Genomic DNA, 13422 nt, shown 5'->3' with positions numbered 1-13422 from the left:
TTTAAAGCTAGTTCTTTTTTTTGTTGCTCTTCTTTTTTTTGGACTCTGCTTTGAATGTTGCCTTACTTGGACATGTGTTCTCAAAGGACAGTTATGACTTCAGTACTTTTCTGTTTCTTTAGTGTTTTGTTCTAGAAGTCAGATTTTTATAGCCGAATCTCCTTTAGCTATGTATCTTTCCTACTCTATGAATTTAAAAAACTAAAGTATAATTCCATTTCTTTTGATGATTCAGAGAATCATCTTAGACTTTGATTTCTCTTAGGAAGGGTAATGTGGGGGAGGCATCTCACCTCTGTTACTGACTTGTTAAGTAGTAAAACAAGCCAGTTCTCTTCAGGGCCACAGCTTTCTTTTCTGTGATTAAGGAGCTTAATCACAATCATCCCCACCATGCACTCAGTCAGTGAAGCATGCTGCTTTTTTTTTTTTTTTTTTTTTTTAACGCAGCATGCTAGAAACCATAGAAACAGACCTGAGGGAGGGGAAGGCATTAATTTTTGCAAGGAGACTTCTGTTTCTGAAGATGAGTCGAATACTCTGAGAGCCCTTTGGTACACACCTGCATAGAATTTATTTTAAATTTCTAAATAGCAGAGCACCTAAGTGGTTCGGTGGTTGAGTGTTAGCCTTTGGCTCGGGGTGTGATCCCGGATCCTGGGATCAAGTCCCACAAAAGGCTCCCCACAGGGAGCCTTGCTTCTCCCTCTACCTATGTCTCTGCCTCACTGAGTCTCTCATGAATAAATATATAACATCTTTTTTAAAAAATAATAAATTTCTAAATAGCTGAGCTATTAAAAAATTCTCAGGGAATTCCTGAGAGGCAAAAACAACCAGAAAGCACAAATCCAGATGGCCAGGAGCTATGGGGTGGCTGGTTGCACCAAGGACACTTGTCAGTCCCCCAGAGCTTAATGATTTCTGAGCTCTGATTTCACATGGTGGGAGCCAAGACCTAGAAAGAAAGCCCAGAAGCCAGAAGTTGTCCCTCCCTCCCCCAAAAGGGTGAACTTGCCAAAAACCTGCCTCCAGGAACGAGGACCTTCCTGACTGGGTGCTGGCTCAGGTTTAGGGGGAAGGTCTTCCCCAACAGTCCCGTCTACACACTATCTGTCCCAAGTAACATGAGAACAACTCGCACTACCTGTGTAGATTGAAGAAAAGGAGCCAGCACAAGTGAAGGAAGAACACGTCTTCACCCCAGGCCCCAGTTCTCCCAGATAAGCTCTGAAAATCATGGCTCCATAATCAAGTATTTAAGGAAACCGCCCCCATGACGAGAAGCAGTAGAAACTAGAAACGAGCGTCCGGCTGGAAGACGTGGAATTGATCAAATGCACAATATGTGAGTGCATCGAATATGAAGACCTAAAACAGGATCGAGGACCAAGAGACTTAAAGTGACCAAGTGGATTTGAACAACAGCGACAGGAACCTTTTAAACACAGTCAACGTTTCTATAGCTTTCACTCCTCATTCTTTTGGTCTTGATGGAGCTTTTCCCCTCCGCCTTCTGACTCCCTTGGTGGGCGTTCTGATCTGAGAAGCGTCTTTCCCACTCACCGTTTGGCCAATTTGCTCTTCACAGCCTGGCTACCTACCCAACACTGACCCCTTGCCTGTGGCCCCACATCCTTCCCCAGGGTTTTCTCATGCTCTCTGCTAACACTCAGCCCTGTCCTCCAGCCTCCCCCATGCCCATGCCCACAGCGTTTCCTTTGCATCCTGTTTTCTCAAGTCTTGCTTCCTTTTCCCTCTCCACATTGGCATCAAAATTCAGGCTATGAAATAGAGTCATCGCTGACTATTAGAGGAGCTGTAAAATCCCTGTCCTCCCTGTTTCATCCATGCGTTAGGGAATTTAAGTGAATTTGTTGACAATTCAGGAAATTCTGCTGTGACTGAAAGAGCTGTATTTATCTGTTATCTTCATGAGGTTACAACCTGCCAGGTCATCAGATGATCTTACAGCCACGCAGTCTGACATTTCCTGCCAAGCCTTTAATGCTTTGGACATTCTTCACCTGATGTCCAGCTGCACTTTAAAAACTCAGGCATTGGGTGCCCCGTGTTCAAAGACTACCCCTGGTGGAGCTTGGTAGCTAAAAGTCCACATGAAAACCGTATAAAGCATACCAAAAAACAGTCCCACATACAAAAGCAGTCTAACTTCCTGCACATTTATGAGGAGCTGAAGAAGGGATGTGATCAGACGCCCTGGATCTTGAAAATTCATCCAAGATACTGTTCTCAGTAGTGTTTGTCAAGAGAAGGGAGAGAATTACCTCACTAGCATCGCAAACTTAGTTCCCTTGAAGTCTAGCTGTTTCAACCTCCGGTCAGCGAGATGTTACAAAAGCCACCTGATTTCCTGGAATAGCAAACTCCTCAATATTTGTGCACAGAAGGACCCACTTGCCTAAATAAGTAAATACGAATGGATTGCAGCAAAATGTCTAAGAGCTTTCATTCAGACAAATGGCAGGGCCAAATAGTGGACTGAGAAACCCAGTCCCTCATTCCCACAATAGGACACTAGGTATCCACTTAAGAGTGAGTCTGTTTGATTTCAGGGCCAAATCTATGGCTTTTGTGTCTTTAACTCTTTTTAATTTAGGTTGTCTTCCCTTAAATAAACAAGATAAATTAGGAAGACCTGCAAGTTACAGCATTCTGACCTCAGTATTGGGAACTCCAGGGTCAGCCCTTCGGTATTGGGAAGAATCACTCTCTGGAGTTTGCCAAGATGACAGGAACTGTCCAAACTGTACCTGGAGTAAAGGTAGCCTTTTTCTGAGAGACTCGGGCCTGGACTCTACCTCAGCTTAATCACTGTGACCTTGAGCAAGTTTGTCCATCCTTTCTTTTTACTTTTTTTTTCCAAATTATATGCAAAAGTCAATTACACAACAAAAACAATGGTTGCCAGGGACTGGGGTAATGAGGAGTGACCACTAAAGTGTATGAGTTTTCTTTCTAGGGTGACGAAATATTCTCAAATTACATAGTGCTGATGATTACGCAACTCTGCGTATACGAAACATGGAACTGTGCTCTTTAAAAGGATGAGTTTTGTGATACGTGAACTATATCTTAATAAAGCTGTTGTTTTTTATTTTTTTAATTCAGTGTGGGCAGTGCCGTACAATGCATTTCCATGTAGCCATCACTCAAGCTCTGCAGTTTGCTACTCGTAGCCAATCTTACTTACCTATCCCCCTGGCCACTTTCCCCTCTCTTGAATGATTCTGAAGCAAATCTCAGATCTTTATCTGTAAATCTTTCAGTATGTGCATTTGAGAGGTAAGGGCATTTTAAAAAACAAAATCATAACATAATTACATCTAAATATACACGGAAACATCAAATTGAAGTTAATAGACTCCCACCCTGGAAACATGAACCTCTGCCTTAGCTCCGTAATGCCTGCCTCTTCCTCATCGGAGATCACAGACAACCCACACCCACCAACGTGGAGGCCCCAGTGGGGCCAGAAGAAAGCAGCAGCCAGGAGGCACACCCACGAAAGATGTCCAGATTCACTTTCAACAACATGGAAATCACCTGCCGGTTGGTAGAGGCCTTTACCTTACAAGTATCACTGGCTATGTGCCTTGCAGGAGTACCCGCTTTAATGATTCGTCTTATCTGTAAAGACTAATAGGATAAAATCCTCCTGCTAGTCCAGGCTGTCATTCATAACCTCAGCCCCTATGACTCATTGCTCTTTCATCTGAATCTGCTTGGTTTCCTTAAATGGAACTTGCTAATTCCATCTTTTTTTTTTTTTTTTTTTTTTGCACATTCACAGTGCTGCAGCCAGGAACAAGTTCTGCCTCTCTACCAATCGGCCCCTGCTTCTCCTATCCTGCCTTCCTCGTGAAGCCCTCCCTAAATACCTCCCCATTCTCCCATCTCTGTCCGCTTCTCTGTGGACCTCCACTTTGAACTTGTTGCTAAGTCAGCTTGGGTTCATTCTGTGGGGTCATTGTTCCCTCCCTGTTATGCGCTCCCATCTGCAGCACGTCCATTACTTGGCCCGGAAGTTAAATTCCAACAATGCTAACAATTTAAAATATGGATCGTCTCAGCCAGAAATCAGTCAGCTATTTACACCAGTAAATCCTTCCTGGTGTCCTGACTGGTGAGGCCTTCCTACACGGGGATGGATGCCCAGCAGACCCGACGGCGAGTGGGCGAGTGCTATCACGGCAGGAAGGTAGCAATGGGAGAGGCCACCTGCTGGAGACTCGACCCAAGCCAGGCTCGGAAGAATGGGTGCCAGTTCGTTTGAATGAAATAAAACTGTGACTGTGCCTCACGAGAAGTCTTCTTCCCTATAGGTTCCCACTGAGTGTGTAGTCTGAATTTAGGGAAAGTAAAAAACACTTAGCAAATAATGCTGAGCTGCAATGAGCTAGTGTTGTGGTTTTCAAGTTCAGACGGTGGATGGGTGAGATTTAAGAGATAATTTAATCGAACCGAAAGGTGCTCAGAAGAGCCCTGGTAGAGTCAGAACTCAGAAAATGGTCATCTTAAAGTTTTGTGAGCAAAGAGCAGGAGGTGGGCGTGGGGTCAGAGCAAGGAGCAGTGTGCTTCAGAGGACAGATGAGCTGGGACTAGGTCCTTTAGGGCATTACCCTCGACTTGTTTTCTCCCGGCCATTTGCGGGGCAAGTTTAGGAAGCAGGAAGGAAGAGTCCTTGACCATGATCACAAATTTGGCCTAGTGGCTTCTAATCAGGAGAACGAGCTCGGTCTCGTTCGCAGTCTTTGTGGGGAGGAGAATGTGGAGCGTTCGTCACGCCGAGCTTTCAAAGTAGGAACTTCACCCTACAAAGCAGAAGAGCATTTTTTTTATGCTTTTGTGGTTTCACATAGCAAATGTGTGACAATCTCTACTTATAGACCAAGTGACATGCCAGGCATCGAGGAGTGAGCGCGGCCTGGATTTCTTTTGCGTCCCCATCAGCCCTTTTATTTTACTCTCATCGCGCTTTCCAGAAAGTTTGCCTGCTGGGAGAATCGTTTTGACAATTTCCCGTGTTGTCAGCTCCATAGAATCCAGTTTCTGAGAAGCGGCCAGAGGCATGCAGTGACATTGCATAATCCTCCTGTGAAGCCGGAGATATCAGGCGGAGAGCTCACGGGGGCCGGTTCACACCAAGATGAAAGGAGCAGGCGTCATGGATGGTGCGCCCAAGGTGAGTGCGGGGCCCTTTGGAGGGGCAGGGGGCAAAAACAGCCCGCTATGGTTAAGGACAGTGACGGATTTTTAGCCCCAAGCTTCTAGGGAAGTCAAAAAAGTCAATAGTAATGAATACTAGTAACATGTGAGTTAGAGATGGAAAAGTTTCATGTAAATAAGTCTAAATGCGGAGAAGATACGTGCTCTAATGCCCCTACCAGTGAGGCTTGATTCAGAGGTGGATGAAAATGACTTCCCAGCAGAAGCCAGTTTATGGGGTTGATAACACAACCCAACCATCCCTTTGGGTCCACTCACCTTCTAACAAACTTCTTGAGCAAGATGCGAGTCTCGGCCTCAGCCCACCCCGACCTCTCTTCGCTCTGGACCCTGCAGGCCCTTAGTGTCACTCCCAGGAGGCCTGGGTGATTCTGTGTCCCTTTCCAGGAGCAGAGTCCAGATCTGGCTTCAGCCTCCCGTGCTGAGTCCATAGGGGGCATTCTGCAGGCTATTTCCCGGGAACTTCTGTACTGATACTTGTGAGTGGGGCTCAAGTCTGTGGCACGCATCGAAAAAGATTCACCACTTAGAAAGTCGCAACGGCTGCTTGAAAGGAAAAACAGCTAGGACACAAGGAAAATGAAGTCTGAGGATTATCTTGCTATACCTTTTTAAAATCTGAACCAGAACAGGAAAAAAAAAAATTACTAAAGAGGAAGCTTGCTTATGAATTACATATATGTTACTTATTATTCAAATAATAACAATGGATGTCTCTTGATGGCCAACAAGCCCATGACAGCCTCTCTTATATGGGTTGTCTGTAAATATCTAAGCTACCCTAGAATTTTGTACTCAACTATTTTCTTTGAAAAATATTTAAACCATTGGAAAAATGTTTAAACCATTGGAAAAATGTTTAAACCATTGGAAAACTGGGGGTCAGTTAATTCAGGTAACCCCTGTATAGCCTTTACGTAGATTCACTGTTCATGGCGCTTTGTCACATTTGTCTGCATCCATTTGTATTTATTTAGACCCACGTGTACACACAGTTTGTTGTGATTGTTGTTAAACGATTTGAAAACAAACTGTAGGCATAATGACACCTCACCCCTAAATGACACTTCACCTCAATAGGTGTCTCCTAAAAACAAGGACATTCTTCTACACAACTCCAATATGATGACAGGCAAGAAAATTTAACATTGAATTAATAATGTCTTTCTCATACTCAGTCCACATAATGGCAGTACGTCTTCAGCTCCTCATCCAGATGTAACCTCAGCTCAGGGTTTTGGGTTACAAAACTGCCAATGCACATATGATATGATTTGTGTTTTAAAAGGCTTTCTATAAAAAAATAAATAAAATAAAAGGCTTTCTATAAATAGGAGCACTAACTGAGCACTAACTGTTGAGCTTCTCACCTTTTATAATTAAGAATATGTATTAGAGTTCCTTTAATTTTAGCACAGCTGAGCTCCTTGATTATTGTTCATTGATTGGTTTTTATTAGATGGTGACACAAGGCAGTCAGGGGTCATACCACGTAAAGCAGTTCTCCACTTTGGTGCATTTGGCTCTGAAGCACTCTCGCTCATCAGGGGCACCTCAGAACACCTCTCATACCCTGAAGGTGGCCCGTGGCCAGTGGGTCGTGACCAGTGATTGCTCCGTCACACTGTCCCCTGGTGCTGCTGCTCGCCGCACAGCAGTTCTGTGTCAGTAGAGTCTTCACCTTAGTTCCCAGCAGCTGTTGTGTAGTTAGTTGTCTGACTCTCATTAGGTTTTTTCCTAATTCTCTTGTAAAATTCAAGAGAAAACCGGAAAATAAATATTATGATATTAGTGGTAGGAAACGCTGAGCTCAAGCGGTACATTTGCAGCAGAGAGGGGAACCTGTCGTGTGTGCCAAGGTGGTCCTTCTAACATGTCCTTCCTTGGCTTACTGGACTGTAGCTGGTTGACTCTGTGTTCAACTCCATTCAAGAAATGATGGAGAGTTTGGTCTAACAGGGTGAAGAAGTGATTTTATTTTTTATTTTTTTGAAGAAGTGATTTTATTATAGGTAAGCCCTTATTTGGGGTTTTGGGTAGTTTCAAAAGTGCCTTATTTATGAAAATGGAGTCTGCATGTACTTTATTGGTGGAGTCCCATGTGTTACAAATTGTGTTCACATCTGAGTATGCCTGGGTTTATGTGTGTACACGTGTGCCCGTGAGTACAGGCCATTAGAGGGGACATTGAAATTAGCATCTTTGGACACAGGCAGCTTTGTCTCATTGAGGTAAATGTCCAGGAATTGAAGGAGAACTACAGAGCAGATAAGCACGGTGTTTGTCTTCCTTCACTTTCTGAGAATTTCTGAAACTCGAATCTACTCTAAACCGGCTTTATCACAGTGTTTTCTCTACACGCTGTACTTTCTTCTGTCAATATAGCTGTATGCGCACTTGGTTTTCTGAAGGGAGTTTTCAAACAGATGTCTTTCTCCTGTTGCTGAAGGATGGATGTCCAGGGAACTGATCAAAATAATATTTATGTTTTACGCACATTTAAATGTTCTTAGATGCCCTTAACATTTCAGAGTCAGCCTCGAGCAAAGAGCAAATATCCTTTAGCCCTCTTCCCTCCCAATCCTGGGTGGAGTGGTCCGAGAGTCCCTCAAGAAGAGTCACAGGAAAGACATAGAATTTTTTTTAAGATTTTATTTATTTATTCATGAGAGACACAGAGAGAGAGAGAGAGAGAGAGAGAGGCAGAGACACAGGCAGAGGGAGAAGCAGGCTCCATGCAGGGAGCCCGATGTGAGACTCGATCCCAGGACCCCGGGATCACGTCCTTGGCCAAAGGCAGGCGCTCAACCGCTGAGCCACCCAGGCATCCCAAAGATGTAGAATTAAAATCGCCAACATTCCCAGGGCTGGTGTAGACACCAACAGACCCAAAAGCGAAGTGTCTGCCACTTGCCAGACCCAACTGCTTCAGTGCTTCCAGGCAAGAGCAGTGGGGATGTCATTTGAGGGTGGGGGACAATGCAGGCTCTCCTTGTGCCTTAGAACCTCTGAGGTGGGCAGCAACACATTTAACTCAGGCTTTGTTGAGGAGCAGCAAGTAGGAATGTATGCAGAGAACTTACTACGGCCACAAGGTCAGCCTGACCCCTCTCCCCCACCACACCCCCTCACCTCACTTCCTCCCCTTCCTCTGCCTTGGGATGTTCCGTTTGGGGACTGGATCACATGGATCCCCACAAGCATCTTCCACACTTGCTCACTCGATTGCTCAACTCCTCTCTGGACCACCCCATCCAAGTCACCTCCCCACCCACACCCTCCCTGGTCATGTTCATCCTCCACCTCCTCTTCATTAATCAACATCTGAAATCACCCCTCCCAATTGTTTCTCCCTTTGTTCATCATCTGTCTTCCCCTCTGAAGTGTCAGCTCCATGAGGGACAGAGCTGGGCTTTTTTTTTTTTTAAGATTTTAAAGATTTAAAGATTTTTTAAGATTTTAAAAATTTATTAATAAATTTAAAAAATTTATTAATTTTAAAAATTTATTAATAAATTTTAAAAATTTATTCACAAGAGATAGAGAGAGAGGCAGAGACACAGGCAGAGGGAGAAGCAGGCTCCAGACAAGGAGCCGGATGCGGGACTTGATCCCAGGACCCCGGGATCACGCCCTGAGACAAAGGCAGACTCTCAACTACTGAGCCAAACAGGTGTCCCAGAGCGGGGCTTTCTTGTTCAGTGCTGCGTCTCTAGCAGCTACAGCAGTACCTGCTCATAATAGGTGCCCAATAAACACTTTGCATATGTGCGTGTGAATGAATGGGAGGTAACAGAGAGTGCAGATAGAGCCCTTGCCACACAGCCCTGCCCTGCCACAAGGTCAAAGACAGCACTTCCTAGTTGTCAGACATCTGGGAACTGAGGCCGCCCCTGACTCTAACTCCCTAACCTCAACCTGGCCCCAGCCTGACCCACTCAGTGTAGACTCTTGAGAACTGGCCCCCGCTGCTCCCATGATCAGATGTTGCCTTAGATCTGAGCTTTCACAAGAACCTGTGACCTCCCTGTGACCTGGTCAAGCAGCTCCAGCCCTTCACTTGCCTCACAAGGCAAAACAGCCCAGATACAACAGCCAGCTTCAAAACACAATTCACTGTCCCCCGTTTAGCCTTCTACCTAGCGTGTAGTTATCAGGTTGTGGCCTTCGGATGACCAACACAGAGCCGATGTTCCAGTGAGGTCAGAGAGTCAGTAAATGAGTCAATGGATGCAAGGATTTCAGGTGGTGATAACGGCCACACAGAAAATGAAACCAGGTAATCTGATAGAAGTCACGGACAGAAAAGGACCTCTCTGCAGACCTCAGTGATGACAGAAGCATTCTAGACAGAGGAGACAGCAAATGCAAAGGCCCTGTGGTGGGAATGAATGCGGCATAGTGAAGGATCCTTTAAAAAGCCAGTGTCAATAAATAAATTAATTAATGAATAAATAAATATTAAAGTAAAAAAAATAAAAAGCCAGTGTCGTTGGGACAGGAGGACAAGGAGAGAGAGTGGGCACAAATGAGATCAGAAGGGTCAGCAGGGTCCTGTTCACAGAGGACCCTGTGGGTCCTGTGAGAACTTTGAGGTGCATTCTAACTGCAAAGGAAGCCACTGGCCTATTTAAAGCAGGAGATGACATGGTCTGATTTATGTTTCTAAGACATCCCTCAGGCTTCTATCCAACAACTAATGGACTGTTGGCCAGGAAGAGCAGAGCAAAGGGAAGGGTGAGGAGACAAGGGTGGATGGTCTCTCTTTCCATTCTAGAGACTGCCGTGGGGTCCTCAGGGGATGCGGACAAAAATTGCTTGCCCTGCCTTCTGGAAAAAAACTTTTGACATTTGAAATTGTCAGAGGATATGAACAGAAAAAATAGTAAATAAAGGTATAAATAACTTTTATTGAACTACATGTGCTACACACCTTTTTTTTTTTTTTGAAACCAGTGTTTTTCTTTCTTACCAACCTTATTTCCAGACAATATACCTTTCATCCATTCACCAAATATCAAGTGCTTTGCCCTGTGCCACACACTGTTCTAAATGCCACAAAGGACAAAAACATCTAGGTCCCTTTTCTACATATAATAAACTGCCGTTTTAGTTAGTAAAAAGTCGTCCCATGATATGATCACTTCTGTTTAAGAACTTTAATTCTCGTAACATTATATTTGCCAGAGAGCTCACTATATTTAAAAAGAAGAAGAAAAAAAGTTAAACAGAACACCCTCACGAGCCCAAAAGTTACCAGACTATTCAAAGGAAAGTGGCCTGCACGATAATCAAATGGGGAAGCAGCCGTAGAAACAGAACATGGTCATTTTGGAACTAGAATGACTAAGGGAGGAAATGACAAGTGCCTAGAGGGGAAATAACTTCAAAGGATGGAGGTAGGAGGCGGGTAGAAAATATGCTACACAAGTGATATTCGGACACTCCAAAATGAGTTGCAAAAAGGGGAAATAAATATTTTAGGAACCATTTCCAACTGTATTGCTCAGAAGCCATTTGTGGATTGGAATGGAAGAGGACTCTTGTGTCCACACCATGGGAGCCGAGTTAATGCCAAGAAGGCAGCGCATCCTGCACCCGGGACAGCATCCCGGGCTCCTGCATAAGGGCTTGGCAGCCTCTGCAAACCCCTCTGGGGAACGCGTGAGAACCTCTGAAAAGTTATCCATGGGCCAGTCTGGGCTACCCGTGTGGCCACTCACTCCACAGAGAATGTCTCTGTGCGTTTAGAAGTTACCAAACGTACAGCACTGTTCTTTTCCTTAAAGGGTTGCTTCTCCTTAGAATCAAAAGCAGCCTTGGCTACACATGTGTTACAGGCAGTCCGTCATCTGGGGAGAAGAAAACAGAAGAAATGAGATAAGAACGCAGTAGGGTCTTTCTCCCTTGGAGATGTTTGCCCCCTGGTTAGCAAAAAGTAAAAAGAGCTTTGTGGGATAGTCACTCCGGGTTCAGAATTCAAACCTGCCCGAGGTAGAAAGGGCAGGAGAGTCGGTTATAGATAGTGAGCCCTTTAAATTGCTTTGTTCCTACATGAATGTTGCCCAAAGTGAGGAGATAATCAGCAAGCACGGTGAGATCAACGCACAGCCGTCTCCAATCTTCCATGTGGTCTCCCCTGTAAGACCTGTAAGACCTGCGATGGGTTTATCTGTAGCCCGTTACTGATGACAAAATGAATAAGGCCAGGGACTGGAATAAATCCACACCCACAGACTGGGAGACCCACACCTTAAATAATAGGGCAGCTCCTTGCTTTCCTAACACCCCATAAAAACGACCTTGGGGGATGGAGAACTTGGTGAATAGGCATGAACCTTCCCTTATTTTTCTGTGATCCGTTAAATGGCTTGGGCCAGCTTTGATTTCTCCTTGATCAATCAGACAGAAAAAAAAAAAAAATCACACCCCGTGGGGACCTTGAATGCTGCCACACAAGATGATTTTAGGTGCAGGATACAGATAGAACCTTTTTGTAATGTCAGTTATGTATTCTGATGCACGTTAGAAAACACTTAAACCAGGGGCCCCTGGGTGGCTCAGTGATTGAGCCTCTGTCTTCAGCTCAGGTTGGGGTCCCGGAGTCCTGGGATCGAGTTCCGCATCGGGTTCCCTGCAGAGAGCCCTGCTTCTCCCTCTGCCTGTGTCTCTCATAAATAAATAAATAAAATCTTAAAAAAAAAAACCTTAAACTAGCTCATCAAAGTGTAATTTTATAGGTAAGGTTGCTTAGGGAGAGTTGCTTTTAATTGGCTTCAAGTAACATTTCACTTTAAGTTAAAAAAAACCTCCAGACAGCAGGTGGATGTGGGGAGAAGCAAGCTGTCGGTAGACACAGGATGTTGAAGCTCAGTCTCAGGCAAAGTGTCCTCCTCATCCGAGGAGGTACGATCGCACAGAACACTTTGCTGGATCTTCCCTGCCTTTCGTCTTCTTTTCCCCTTAAAAACAAACAAACAAACAACAACAACAACAAAAAAAAAAAACAGAGAGAGAAAGAAAGAAAGAAGGAAGAGAGGAAAGGGAGCTAAGAAGGGAAAGAACCTACCTGCGGAGGCCCCGAGAAGTTCCCAGTTATTCGCCCTCCTTCCTCCATGAGCTTCTCAAGGGCGAGGGCGGAACCTCAACCACCTCCAGAAGTTCCTTCCAACTTCTCTTTTGCCCAAACGAGGTACCTTCATCAATGACCCAGGGACATGGCTGGCAAGGGGTGAACGTGAAGGGGGACAGAGAGGAACAGATGCGGATGCTGGATCTCCAGGGCACTATGGGCTGTCGAACACGGTTTGCTAGAACGTGGACCCGTCCTGGGCCGTAGCTTTACAGAATCAGTTACTGGAAGGCCTGGTCTCTTGCGTCCTTTCAATCCCGGGGCTAGATCAAGCGGATCTGGTGCCCCTCGCTCCCCCCAGCACACGTTGCCAGACATACAGTAGGTGCTAAATGTGTAGCTGTCAAACCAACGAAGCGCTGCAAGTGCCCCTTCTAGCGAGGTTCTCACGAGTAGGGGAAGCACATTCAAACGAGTCCATCTGGTCAAGACCCAAACCTATTGGAAAACCACCGTATTCAGGCGTCAGGGAAGAAAACATTTCCTTTCCATGGGGGTGGCTTTGGAATTTTTTTCTGGCCAGTCACTTCCCCAAAGTCCTTCTGCCGCTACGGAAGTCCTGCGACAAGGGGCTTTCTCCTCTGAACCGTCAGGGAGAATTTAAAGTTGGAGACACCAGAGTCCGACGTTACGGTGGAGAAAGCACATCCAGCTGGTGCATTTTCACAGATGATGCCATCATCCAGGGCCGTTTTTACAGGTGTTAGGAAGACAAGGAATCACTCTTAAGTTTTTCTTTTTCTCTTCTATTATCTTCACATTGCTGAGCCCCCCAGGGTTATTCCCCCCACAAGGCTATTTGAACCCAGATGGGTGGGGGGGGGCAGTCAGGGAGCAGGTGGAGGGGATGCATGGTGTGGCCAGACCCATCCTTCCCGGGCCCCTGGGCGCAGCCCACACCTGCTGACGGGAACAGCTGCAGAGCTGCACGCGTCCACGCCCCAGCGTGAGGCCCACGTGTCCGTGCCCACGCGTCCCTGCACTCCGGCACAAACTGCCCCCCGGAGAACTTCCCTCCCCACGCGCTCCCCGGCCGTGCT

At 45.6% G+C, this 13422-nt stretch overlaps 1 protein-coding gene across 1 annotated transcript in view; it reads left to right on the top strand.

Moving 5' to 3' along the window:
• Positions 1-4917: 4917 nt before the first annotated feature.
• Positions 4918-13422, top strand: part of CASS4 (Cas scaffold protein family member 4) — a 34380-nt gene continuing 25875 nt past the window's right edge. Inside the window, exon 1 of the mRNA XM_026015147.2 lies at positions 4918-5206. Within this exon, the coding sequence (XP_025870932.2) occupies positions 5171-5206 (36 nt within the window). The 5' untranslated portion in view covers positions 4918-5170. The remainder of the gene's footprint in view (positions 5207-13422) is intronic.

This window comes from Vulpes vulpes, chromosome 14 (genome assembly GCF_048418805.1).
Source record: "Vulpes vulpes isolate BD-2025 chromosome 14, VulVul3, whole genome shotgun sequence".
NCBI lineage: Eukaryota > Metazoa > Chordata > Mammalia > Carnivora > Canidae > Vulpes > Vulpes vulpes.
This window is presented reverse-complemented; position numbering and strand designations above follow the sequence as displayed.